The sequence below is a fragment of the Carettochelys insculpta genome, chromosome 26 (assembly GCF_033958435.1).
Source record: "Carettochelys insculpta isolate YL-2023 chromosome 26, ASM3395843v1, whole genome shotgun sequence".
Lineage (NCBI taxonomy): Eukaryota > Metazoa > Chordata > Testudines > Carettochelyidae > Carettochelys > Carettochelys insculpta.
Window position 1 is genome coordinate 8,361,807 of NC_134162.1, and position 12,578 is coordinate 8,374,384.

The 12,578-nt window shown below is 51.8% G+C and overlaps 1 protein-coding gene across 7 annotated transcripts in view; it reads right to left on the reverse strand.

The window, feature by feature from the left end:
• The window catches only part of TFEB (transcription factor EB), a 60,902-nt gene that overhangs the window by 15,036 nt on the left and 33,288 nt on the right, over positions 1-12,578 (reverse strand). For 6 of the 7 annotated variants that reach the window (XR_012642604.1, XM_074977815.1, XM_074977810.1 and 3 more), the window contains 6 exons: positions 5,229-5,476; positions 4,882-5,136; positions 4,413-4,493; positions 2,486-2,615; positions 2,221-2,277; positions 953-1,028 (listed from right to left, as the gene is read on the reverse strand). Coding sequence is in view for 6 of the 7 variants with exons in the window: in XM_074977815.1 (XP_074833916.1) it covers positions 953-1,028; positions 2,221-2,277; positions 2,486-2,615; positions 4,413-4,493; positions 4,882-5,136; positions 5,229-5,426 (797 nt within the window). In the remaining variant the exon portion in view is untranslated. The remainder of the gene's footprint in view (positions 1-952; positions 1,029-2,220; positions 2,278-2,485; positions 2,616-4,412; positions 4,494-4,881; positions 5,137-5,228; positions 5,477-12,578) is intronic. The other variant, XM_074977814.1, reaches the window with a different exon arrangement.

Here is a 12,578-nt window from a genome sequence, read left to right on the forward strand (position 1 = left end):
CCTTCTCACTCACTCCAAGCTCCAGACCAGCTCTGCAGCACACTGCTGTGTTGAAATGCCTCTCCACGCATGCCATGCCCTGAATTACCTTCTGGACTTATACATGTAAGGAATGGCCCTGTCCTGGGCTAATACACCCACCCTCATGAGACCTCCGAAAACACCAAGCACCAGACTCCTACAAGGACTCCGATGTGAGAACAGATATTGACACCCAAACAGCTAGGATCAAAGCATTTGCACAGCTGGAAGATCAGATGAAAGAATGAAAATTCCCAATGTGTGAAACAGAAGCTAACTTGGCACCGAGAAAAACCTGTTACAGGAAACTCTTAGATCCGGCTGCCCCAGGACTGGGAGGGAGGTTTACCTAGCAATGCTAGGTATGGAAAACTAAAGAAAACAAGGAAAACTAAAGAAAAACAAGAGTAAATATTAAGAAATAAACACAGATGTATGCAGAGTACTTTATTTCCCAACAATAGTTGTATTGTACACTGTAAACATACACTGTACTTGCTATATTTATTGGCATTTACTTCCACTATCCTGTACTTACAGAAAACTAAACTAAAATCTATGTAAGGTTAAAATGCAGGTTATTGGAGAGTTCTGGATAACAGAAGCTGGATATGTAAGAGTTTGCTGTATTAAGAAAGAGAAGACAATTATCTACATCTAGTCTATACCCTGGCCTGGGCAGTTCTGATTTCCACAGTAGATTCTCAGGTGCTTTGTCCAGGTGAGTTTTACACAATCGAACAATGGGACCCCCTCTGGGACAAATACTCAGTGGCCATTAGGGAGTCTTCACCTGATCTACTGAAAACGTTTTGCTCCCCAGGGCTGTAACTCTTGGATCATCTTTAACAATTCCTCTACTATGCACCCAGCCACTCCACCAGGGATATCTAAGAGCAAGGGGACTTTTCCTGCTTGCAGGGATACTTACAGGTCATTGGCCTTTGGGATCAGCATTCCAAGTTCTTTGATGCGATCGTTGATGTTAAACCTTCGTCTTCTCTCAACTGAAGAACGAAATGGAAACTGACCCAGGTTAGGAGTTTGAGACCAGACTCAATGCTCAGCAACTTGTTCACATGCCACCACTGTCCCCAGCCTGGATCATGGGAATCACCATGCTCCCCAAAGAGATTTGTGTCCCTTGTTCTCCTTGCCTGGCTTCGAGCCACGAGACAAGCAGACCCATTCAGAACCTGGCCTGTCCCCATCATGCCCACAGGCACCCTTCAAGGCTGGAGCACTGTGGTTTGCGTGTGATTGATTCCATGGGCATAGGGCAGCAGGAGGTGAGGTGGCAAAGCGGGAGCTGGGGAAGCATCTGGCGAGCGACGGACAGTTTAGACAGGAGGGTGGTTTGCAGGGGCAGTGGGGTAATGCAGAACCACATCGGACAGGAGAGAGATGGCTTAGCGAAGCATCAAGTGCCATAGGAGGTGCTGGGCCTGACAAGGGGCCTTGGAGGCAGGATGGGAGAGATTTAGGATGCTATTTAGCATAGGACGCCATTGAGACAATGAGCTTAGCTCAAGTCCAATAAAGGGAGGGGCATTTTTATTGACCTAGAGAACATGAGTTACACTGGACACAACAGTGACAGGAAATAAACCCTCACCCTTCAGGGCACAAGCCACTTGGAGAGAGCCTGAAAACAGGTAGGAAAAGACTTCCCCAACAACGGATTCTCACAGAGCTGTCCAGAAGAGCCTGTCTCATCTTACATCAACTGAGAGACCTCTGGGGCAAGAATCGTCTCTTTGTTCTCTATGACCAGCCTCCAGGCATACAGGCCCACCCACTGAGTACCCAGGCTCGCCTGCCCCCAGCCCTGGCTCTGATACCTCTGGGGAACAGGGACTTGTCTTGACAGAGACCCTGAAGCACTATTGCAATACAAGTAAAACAATCACACTAAGGGGGTTCCTTGTGCCTTCTTCTGAAGCATCGAGGACTGGCCACTATCAGCCAGGGTCCTGGGTTAGGCAGAGCCCTGCTCAGCTACACTGCAGGGATCCCTATCTGCCCAGCATGAGAGGTGCGAGGTGGTATGAGCTGTTCAGAGGGATGAGCAGGATGACGCAGGTGGAAGGGAGACCAGCCCTCCAGACAGAGAGGCCTCCAGGAAAAGAAGCAGAACGGGGCAGAAAGGAACTGGGGCAGGAGACCCAACCACGCAGCTAGAATGACCCATCCACTCACTCAGGTTGTGATTGTCCTTCTTCTGTCGCTCTTTCGCCAAGGCCCGGCTCTCAGCATCTACAAGAAAGACCCAACCAGGTCACACCAGGCTTGTTACACAACTACACACCCACTTCTCCCAGGTAGCCAACCAGGACCACCCAGCACTTAACATCAAATAGGCCGGGCGGGGTCTGTTTGACCCGCACTCCACAGAACATGGGCCACGGAACCTGGGCCCCGCCCAACTCACAGGGACACACAACAGACTGTAGCCAGAACTCACATGCGTTACCTGTCAGTTCTCTCTTCTGAGTGAGGTTGGCGGGGCAGGAACTGCTGGTGACACCCACCAGGGTGGGCGTCAGCTGGGAGTCACCGCTGTATACATTCATGTGACTGCTGGACATTGGAAGCTGAAAAGCAAGGGAGCGTGTGACTTGCACGGTTCTTGTCTGGCAGGAGGAGTGGGTGAGGGGAACAGGGAGCTAGCTCAGGACCGGCTCTCTCATCAGATTCCAAATCACAAAGCCTAACGTGAAAGGCACCACAGTCTACAGGCAGAGCATGGAACTGGCAGCTGGTTTCCATGCCCTGCTCTGCCACTGACCCTCCAGGGGACATCAGGTGAGTCACTTTACTTCTCCTTGCCTCAGTTTCCCTCTATGCAAAATGGGGCAAGGCTCCTGCCCTAATTCATGAGCAGCTGGGTGGTGACAGCTGTGACTTGGAAGCCATCAGGCTGAGATTTCTACAGGAGGTATTGACTTTCACTGGGCTCTGGGCACTAATTCCCTCAAGCCCTGCTGAAAACCCATCTATGTGTATTTACAAAGTGCTAAGTAGCCTCACTGCTGCAGGACAAGTTCTCATGGTGGGACACGGGTGACAAAAGGGAGGTGGGAGTTACTGTATCAGTCACTTGTCATCATCCTATGGTGCCTTCCATCCAAGGACAGAATCTCAACGCACCATCAAGAAAGCCTCACCCCTTGTCCTGGGAATTAAGTATCCTTAGCCCTGTTTTGCAGACAGCAACACAGAAGTGAAGTGACTTGCCCACGGACAAACAATGGCTAAATCAAGAACAGGAACCAAGTGTCTTAATTCCTCTGCTCTAACCACCAGACAGTGATTCTCACAGTCAGGCCAAAAGTTCAAGTGGCTGCATTGGGGGTTCAGGTCTCCCAACCTGCTGAGGTTGCATAATGGGGGACTAAAAGTTGCACATAACAGAATCAGGGTGGGCTTTTTTGTAAGCAAAACAAAACAAAAATCAGGCTCTAGCTTTCACCCAAGTTATAGTCAAGATAACAGGAACAGCTGGGAGAGATTCTAGGGCTTATGTTGTAGAGGACGTCAAACTGGATGATCATAATGGCCCCTCCCAGACTTAGAATCTATTTCATTCTCCCAGCCCTTTGGGGCTCATTTAAAAGCAGGACACACTACTGCACTGGTTCTCCCACCCCTCCCGCCCCCACCACCTCCAGCCCACACACAGCAATGCCAACCTGATGTTTACTGTCTCCAGTTCAGGTTGCAGTCAGCTCAGGCTAGGCCTCAGTGCTGACTTACTAATAATAATCACTACAACGGTAGTGGCTGACCAGGGGGAGAGGCACTCAGCCAGTTTGCACACACAACAAAATCCCAAGCTGCGGCCTTGACCATCAACACCAGCTATCAGTGCAAGTGATACCACAGTTGGACAGATGGGGCCAGCTGCTCAGTTTCAGCTGAGCTCCACCTGATGTAGGAATTGAGAGGAGAGAACACAAGAGTGGCTTCATGCTTCCTGTGCACCTTCCCATATTTTGAGGCCAGCCTGTCTGACCTCCAAGTACGAATTAGAGCAGCCTTGGGGCTGCTCTAGTTTACACTCTGCCCTAGGAACACAGCCATGCTTTGGCCATGCCTCCCTAAACCAGCTAGACCACACCAGTGTACAGTGGTTACCCTGGCTCCTGGCCTTCAAGAGAAGGGTCAGAGAGCTACAGATGATCTGATGCAGAGGATATAGGTAACTAAGTCACCACTCTCCCTGGAGGGCCCTCTGCTGCTAGCCTTCAGCTGCAAGAGCTCTGACACCTCTAACCCTACAGCACATACACTCTAATTGTGCCCTAGTCAGGGCCTCTCAAACACAGGGTCTTCCCAACTGATGCTCCCTCCCGCATCAGGATAAGCAGCAGGAAGTCAGAGACACTCACCGTGTTCGGCATGTGCATTTCCGGGTTAATATAGCCCAGAACGTCATCCAAACGCATGATGTCATCAATCACCTCGTCTAGCTGGAAGAGAGAGGGTCATTCTGATCAAGCACAGAGGTGAAAACAAAGACAACTGAGGGTTTCCTCGGGTCAGTGGTTTAGTACCTAATGTAACTCATGCCTGTCCCCAGCAGTGCTGAGGTGGGACCGGGGCCTGGCTCCATACTTGGAAGGGGTGGGACCCAAAGTGCCGCCCATACCATGGAGCCAGGCCTCCCACACTCCCTGACAGCCATAAGCAACTGGAGCTGCACTGCCATGGCATTTCATCTCCCGCTCTGCTCCTTATTGTACTTCCTGCGGCGAGAAGCCAGGACCGGAGGGACCCTGATCCAATGCCACTTTTCAGCCCTTCGCTTTCCCTCCCCTCTTCATCCTGGTGCTCTACCAGCCCAAGCCATTTCCTCACCTCTCTCTCCTGGCTGGAGCCAATGTTGAGCATGGCCATGGGGCTGTTGGGGGCGCTGTTGCCAGCAGAAGAGGACATGACGTGGCTGGACCTGACGCCGGGCGAGGCGGCGGGTGGAGGCTTGGGAGAGTGCGGGATGGGGCTGACATGAGCAGCAAACTTGTTCCCGTAGGTTTCAGAGAGATACTCCTGGACCTTCTTGTCCCGTGACTTCTGAAGATGATAGGTGGTGGGGTTCTCCAAGTAGGACTGAACCTAAAAAACAAACATGCCCCAGAGGAAACAATCAGAGCCCTCTACGCAGCCAAGGCTGAGGAGAGAAGGAAAGAAAGAAGTATGCCTTGTACCTTCAAAACCTCTCCCGGAACAGACGGCGGGGACTGGAACGGGACTGGAGTGTTGATGGCAGGCGAGGGGGCCAGTGGCATCTGCTGCTGCTGCTGCATGTAATGCATCATGGCCTGCTGCTGCATCCGCTCCCTCTGCTCCTCCTGCTGCGCTTGCTCCCGCATCAGCTGCATCCGCAGGCCGATGCGCGACGCCATGGCGTAGGTGTGGAGCAGCTCGCAGCGCCTCGCCAAGGACAAAGGAACGGCTGGGAGAGAAACGGCATGGGTTGGCCCACAGGAAAGGCTGCTGCGGGAGTAAATCAAGCCAAGGGACCCAGCTCCAACAGCAGTGCTCTGCTCTTGGATAGTGCCGCTCATGCATACATCTCAAAGTGCATCACGTGGGGAGGGTGAGTGAGGTTATCCCTGTTTTACAGATGGGGCAAATGAGATACAGGGAGGCAACGGCGCTTCCCGGTGGCTACGCAGAGTGTTTCTTTGTCGGACAGCCACAGCCAAGTGACTCTGCCACCAGTGGCACATCAGCCAAGATCAGGGCCCCCCATGTTCCACAAGGACTGTAAGACTAACTCTACTAACCAGCCTGTGGTTATTTCCTGGGGGACAGTTCTTAAAAAGCATGCTGTAAGGGTTAACCATGAGTACTGCGTCCAGCTCTGGGCACCCCATTGCAAGAGGGATGTGGAGAAACTGGAGAAGGCCCAGAGAAGAGGAGCAAGAACGATTAAAGGTCTAGAAAATATGAGCAATGAGGGAAGGCTGAAAGAACTGGGCTTGTTTAATTTAGAAAAGAGAAGACAGAGAGGGGACATGATAGCATCTTTCAAGTACGTAAAGGAGTATAACAAGAAGGAGGGAGAAAAATTGTTCTCCTTGGCCTCTGAGGATAGGACAAGAAGCAATGAGCTCAAATTGTAGCAAGGGAGGTTTAGGTTGGCCATTAGGAGAAGCTTCCTACCTGTCATGGTGGTTAAGCGCTGGAATAAATTGCCTGGGGAGGTTGTGGAATCTCCATCACTGGAGATATTTAAGAGCAGGTTAGACAGACACCTATCAGAGATGGTCTAGATGGTGCTTGGTCCTGCTGTGAGGGCAGGGGACTGGAAGGGACCTTGAGAGGTCATCAAGTCCAGTTCTAGTTTTCTACGATTCTATGATGTTAGATGCTGTATGCACACGTAACGAAGACCCTGCCTGGAAGATCTTACAATCAGAATACACAAAGCAAAGAGGATTACTGCCCCCACTTCATGCGCGGGGAACTGCAGCACACCCTGCAGACAGCCCTTGGTAGTGCAGGGAATGGAGCCATTGGATGTCAGTTCTCCAATGAGCCTTGCGTCAAGCTGTCTCCCCCAGTCGGGAAACGACGCGCTGAATCCCCGTCAACACCAAGCAGGACAGGGCCTCAGCCTTTGGCCCCCACCACCAATCCACAGTCAAAGCAATCAACCCACTTCACTTTGTAAAATCCTGGACTTTTGAAAACACTAAACCTGGGGCCAGAATCCTCATCTTCCCACATTCAACCATGGACCTGGAATGGCCCCACTGAAGGCGCTCAGAACACATCGTAATCCCTAGCTCCCAGCTGGTGCTTTTCGTTACGAGAGCCCAAAGCACTTAGACATCATCAACCCTGCGGAACGTACAGGTAAACTGAGGCACCGGACAAGGACAAGACTGGCCAAACTCACCCAGCTTGCCAGTGGTAAAGCTGGAAATGGAGATGGGACACCTGAATCCTAGTCCAGTGCTCTACCCACTAGGCAAGGCTAAACACTCGCCATTCGTTGACACAAACCTCTTTCCCCAGGGCCGCTGCTCTGTCAGGGGATCACAGAGACAACCGACTGCTGTCCAGTGACTCAGGCCTGACGTTGTCCACCCAAACGGAGCTCAGCTCTAGCCTCAGAAGGCCACCTTGTGCAGGGGGATCGGAAATGTGGCCACGAGTTTCAAAAACAGGGATCTAAAATTAGGTGCGCCGGTCAATGCTTTGGCGCCTCATTAAGCAACACCAGACTTCCACAACTGCCAGGCACCAGAAGGTCCTGTGGGCACAGCAACAGCACACAGTCACCGTCTCGGTTCAGGCTCATCATTTCTTTTCAGTCTCGGCCTTCGCCTCTCTCTAGTCCTGCTGTGCTTGGACTCGCTGCTGCCCCAGCTCCGGGAGAGAAAAGGGTTCAGGGGAACTTCCCAGCTCTAAGACTCCCAGGGAAGAGGGCACGCAGGAGAGGAGAGTTTCCAGGTGATGTTTCTTGTTCCTAGAGAAACCAAAGGGCTGGGAACCCAGCTGTGGATGCTGGGGAATAACAAAGGGAAAGATGAGATAACTGGCCAGACAGAGAAGAAAGACGGCAGATCGCCGGTAAGTTCTTCCTGGTTTCCAAGGGAAACTCCCTTGACGTGCAGCCGATGGAGCCACGAGTGTAAAGAGTACGTGACAAAGAGAAAGACAGTGAGAGAGAAACAGGAGGAAAGGAGTTGTGCATAGGACAGAGTTTAATCATACACCATCTCCCATCGAGCACAACCCACGCCCCATCTCCCTTATCCCCCAGCCCCAGAAGTGCTCCCCATCGGATGGCAGTGGGCACACTGTCAGGCACTAGCCAGAGTGAATCCTTAGCCTGGGACAATGCAAACAATGGCCTTATTGTCCCACCGGCCTACAAGCCAGAGTCTGGAGGCGAGAGAGGCAGTGCAAGGCGACGGAGCCAGATACAGACAGGGCTCTTGTTCCTACGTACAAAGGGGATAGAGCCCAGTGAGGTGCAGTGAAGCAGCACTAAAGCAGCCCACAGAGATGACGGGGCTTCAGAAGGAGTTGCCCTACCTGGGCCATTGCACTGACTGCCACTGACTCATCCATCCCATGAGGCAGGTCTAGCTCTGGGTGATTATCCCCATTTTACAGACAGGGGCAGAGAGTCAGTGAAACAGCTGGAAACAAAACCCAGCAGTCCTCAGCTGTGACTGTCTTGGCTCCACCCACTCGACAAGCGTTGCCCAAAGGTGTGTCGTCGTCACATCCAGATGGATTAACCCATCACCGGGCTCTGGCTTAAAGAGCAACCAATTCACTCGCTATCACCACGCAGCCGCCTCTGAAGCAAAATGCAGGCAGTTGTTCGAGCATGCGCAGCAGCACTGCATTTGGGAGAAAACGGGTCCAGCAGAAACGGCCAAGGGCGCTTATGGCAGCAGGACGCAATTCGTCCAAAGGGAATTTGTCCAAGACAGCTGGGTTATCACCACAATACTTGCATACACGACCCAGGGAGGAAATAAGATGCTGGAGCACAAATCAAGAGACAGTGGGACTGATTCTTAGCCATGTCAAGGCCCTTCTGTGCAACTTGGGCAGCATAAAGGGACTTTAAAGGGCACAGAAAGGGCTCCTGGGGAAAGGCAGAGCATGCTCTAACATGAGCTGGTGAAAAGGCTTCCCAGGCATGGTGGGGGCGGGGAGCCAAAGGCACAAGCAGAGTGCTGCACAACAGCTCGTCTCTGCCTCCCAGAATACAGGCTGTGCCCAAGTGGCTTTAAAGCCTCCTTCCCTCCCACAGGAAAAACTCAGAAACTGAGGCTCAGCCTCTAGAGTCTGGCCACTGACTTACTGTGTGACCACAGCCAGGCAAGTCACAAACCTGCTTTTGCCTCAGTTTCCCCATGGGTAAAACACAGACAGTGATACTGACCCGCTGTTGTAAGAAACATGAGATCTACAGGGGAAGAGAGAGAGCTGCACCATTGTCATATAGCCTGGTGCTTACACGGCCCTCACCAGTGCAGCATTTGAGCGCCTCATCAGCTTTTTAAAAATCATTTATTTTCACAACCCTCTGTGAGGCAGGGCCCTTCTGTTTACACAGAGGGGGGCACTGAAGGGCCGAGAGGCTAAGTGACTTGTCCAAGTTCTCACAGGGAGTCTGTGGCACAGCAAGGCACTGAACCCTGTTCACCCAAATCCTTGACTAGTACTACCCTTACCACTGGGCCATCTCCCCTCACTAACAACCTACAGATAGGGCTTAAGTTTTACATCTCAGCCAAGAGCGACAGGCCAAGAGTTTTGGGGTCCCTATCTGACACTGGGTAGAGGGGGCTGATGATCAGACAATGCTGAGCTCCTCTGCCCGTTTCCAGTTGTCTCTAATTAGACATCCAAAAGCATTAGTCACTTAAAAGAGGGAACAAAGAACAAACAGGGCATCATCCCTCTTTGTGAGTTCATTCACATCCTCTGCCTCAAGGAATGAGGAAATACTTAAAAGGGGAAACACAGAAGCCAAACAACCCCAGGTTTACTTAGGAATAAACACAGTCAGACAAATCTGAAGAGTTTTTCTATTTAAACAAAGTACATAATGTCAGACAAAGAGGATATGGTGGATATAATATATCTGGATTTCAATGAGGCATCTGATACACAGTGCCACACGATATCCTAAGGGGGAAATTAAATCAAGCCGGCTTGGACAGAAATACGATTACATGGATCAAGAGCTGGCTATTGAATGATGAGAGGAAGGTAATTAATTATACGTGGTGGTTCATCTCCCAGGGAGGAGGGTGGAGAGAGGTGCCCCTGAGGTCCCGTTGGGAAGAGTACTGAGTGTCATTTTGGTTAGATGATTTTTGCAAAATATCTAGAACAGTTTCTCAACCATGGGTAAAAGTACCCTAGGGGGTACAATTGAGGTCTTCCACGGGGTACATCAACTCATCTAGATACTTGCCCAGTTTTACAACAGGCTACATAAAAAGCACTAGTAAAGTCAGCACAATCTGAAAGTTTAATCAGACAATGATTTGTTTCTACTGCTTCATATGCCTTACGCTGAAATGTAAGTACAATATTTCTATTCCAATTCATTTATTTGCTCATAAGATAGTAGAAATTCAGCAAGTTTTCAGTAGTCATCTTCTGCGATATATTAAGTGAGGTGTAACTTGGTGGTATGCAAAACAAATCTGACTCCCAAAGAGAGTACAATAATCTGGACAGGTAGAACGACACTTGTTTCAAGACTTCAGGTTACTTTAGGACCATGTTTCTCAACTGGTGGTACACCTACCCTTAAGGGTACAGTACCGGAGAGATGCCTGGGGGTATTTATATATACATATAACATATACACACGCATAAAGGGGTACTTTATAAAAGAAGGTTGGAGAACACAGATCTAAAGGACAGAGGCATGGACAATGCTAAACCTTGAGGGCTGGCCGAGTCAAGAGAAGAGCAGAAATAAACCCCCCCAGGGATGGAGGGATGACAGTGGAATAGCCTGAAACTCATAAAACGAGGCTGTGGGTAACTAAGTCCCTGCTTACACCAGTGACGAATAAGAACCCTCGAACATGAAGCGTCCAGTGGGAGGAAAAGCCAAATAAAGCAGCAACGATGGCAAATCAGGGCTCCCCGTCTCGGAGAAATCCAAAAGCACTTTGTCAACTGGAACTAAATTGCTTCCCTATTAAACAGCAGCTATTTAATAATCACACCGCAGTTCTCCACAGCCAGGAGAGCAAGTGAAAATGAAACCCTGAACTAGAGGAGAGTGGTTCAGGAGTACACCCAGCACATGCTGCCAACAAAGCCATTAATTATCGCCACCCCCTGTGGGGAGACTGATTGCAGGTGAGGGATTTCAAAGCCCTGTCCCTGCAAAGCTGCTTGGCCACCCTTGTGATGAGAGCAGGTCCCAGCCCCCTTCCCTGCAGGCAGGTCTCCACAGTGCGCACACACAATCCACCAGCACCAACTAGCAGCAACCAGAGCAAAGCCTGACTGGGCCAGAGCAGCCCAGTTGCCTTCTGACACGCACAAGACGACCCCTTGGGGCAGGGCTGAGGCACAACAGGAGGGGGCAGCTTGAGGGGGAAGGGAAGAGGAAGGAGTTGGTCCTGTCAGAGCAGTGGAGGCCAACCTGCAGCCCATAGGTCACATGCAATCCACAGGGACTCCCCTTTGCAGTCCACGGACCTCCTGACTGCCCCTCTCCCTCTCTGGCACACTAGGGCACTGGAGCCCCCCACACTTCCTACTCCTCACCCTCCCACCCAGCACTTTTGGAAGAGCCTCGAATCTCCTGATTCCTGCTCTGTCCACGCTCCTCTCTCCCCACCTCCCAGAGCTGGAACACTGCGAACAGCTGATTGACGACATTCCAGCTCTTGGGGGGGCAGGAGCCAAGATGGAGCACAAATCAGGCAATTTGCATACTCCAGAAGTGTTGGGGGGTGGGGGAGGCAGGTGAGAGCAGAGCAGGGCTCTGGTGCCCCAGTGCATAAGAGGCATGTGGGGGAGGGAGGCAGGCAGGGGGGCTGTGGGCCCACAGGTGGAGCCCCAGTGGGTCACAGGCTGCTGCAGCCCACGGAGGCGAAGGAGAGCCATTCCCAAGGCCCACCCACAATTTATCATTGCCCATCCCCTGCACTAGAGGCTCTGAATTCACATCCCCAGCTCACAACTGAGGCCAGCCAGGGCTGGAAGCCGCCAGAGAGGGGGACGCTCACTTGAGCCAGAGGCCATGTCTACACCAGCGATTGAATGACAAAAGCTTTGGCGTTCGAGGTGCTAGTCCTCCCCCCACCTTAGAAGACAGAAAAGTTTGGTTACACCAAGTGCCGGCGTTAATGACGCGATGTCAACAGGGGAGCGCTCCCGCCGACACCATGAATGCCGCTCCTTGGGGCTGGAAGTATTTTGTCGGCAGAAGAGCCGACAATACACTGCCTGACTTGAACAAGGCTGCACTGCTTGGAGCGGTGTAGTGTAGATGCAGCCGGAGTCCATTAGGATAAGCCGAGAGAGAGAGGCAGGAAATGAAAGCAAAGACCGGCTCTCACCTACAGCACTGGGGAAACTGCTTACCTGCAAGACCACTCTGCCTTCACAAACACAGGCAGGGTCCCACAAGGCACTGGCAGGCCGCTCTGGGCCCTTCGGAGACAGCACAGGCTACATGACACATTGGGTGGAGGGAGTCATGAGCTGTGTGCCGAGCCATAACCACCCACCTCGAATTATACAACGCAGGCTTGTCTCAGACAGTCACTGGAAACCAGCATCTGCTTCCCTTCCCTGCCCCAGGCAAAGGCTGTACACTGCTGCAGCCCATGGTCCCCAGAGGGATGGCACCCACACCCCCACACCCAGCAACAGGGCCCTCCACCTACCCAGTCCATCCCCTGCTTTCAGCGACACTGATGCCACTGTGGAACTGCGGTGTTGGACTTCAGGGGAGTCGCTCCAGATTCATGCCATCGCGCCAGAGTGCAGTGCAGTCCCTGTTGATCCAGGAGCTCTCTTTGCCATAGTATCAGAGCCCC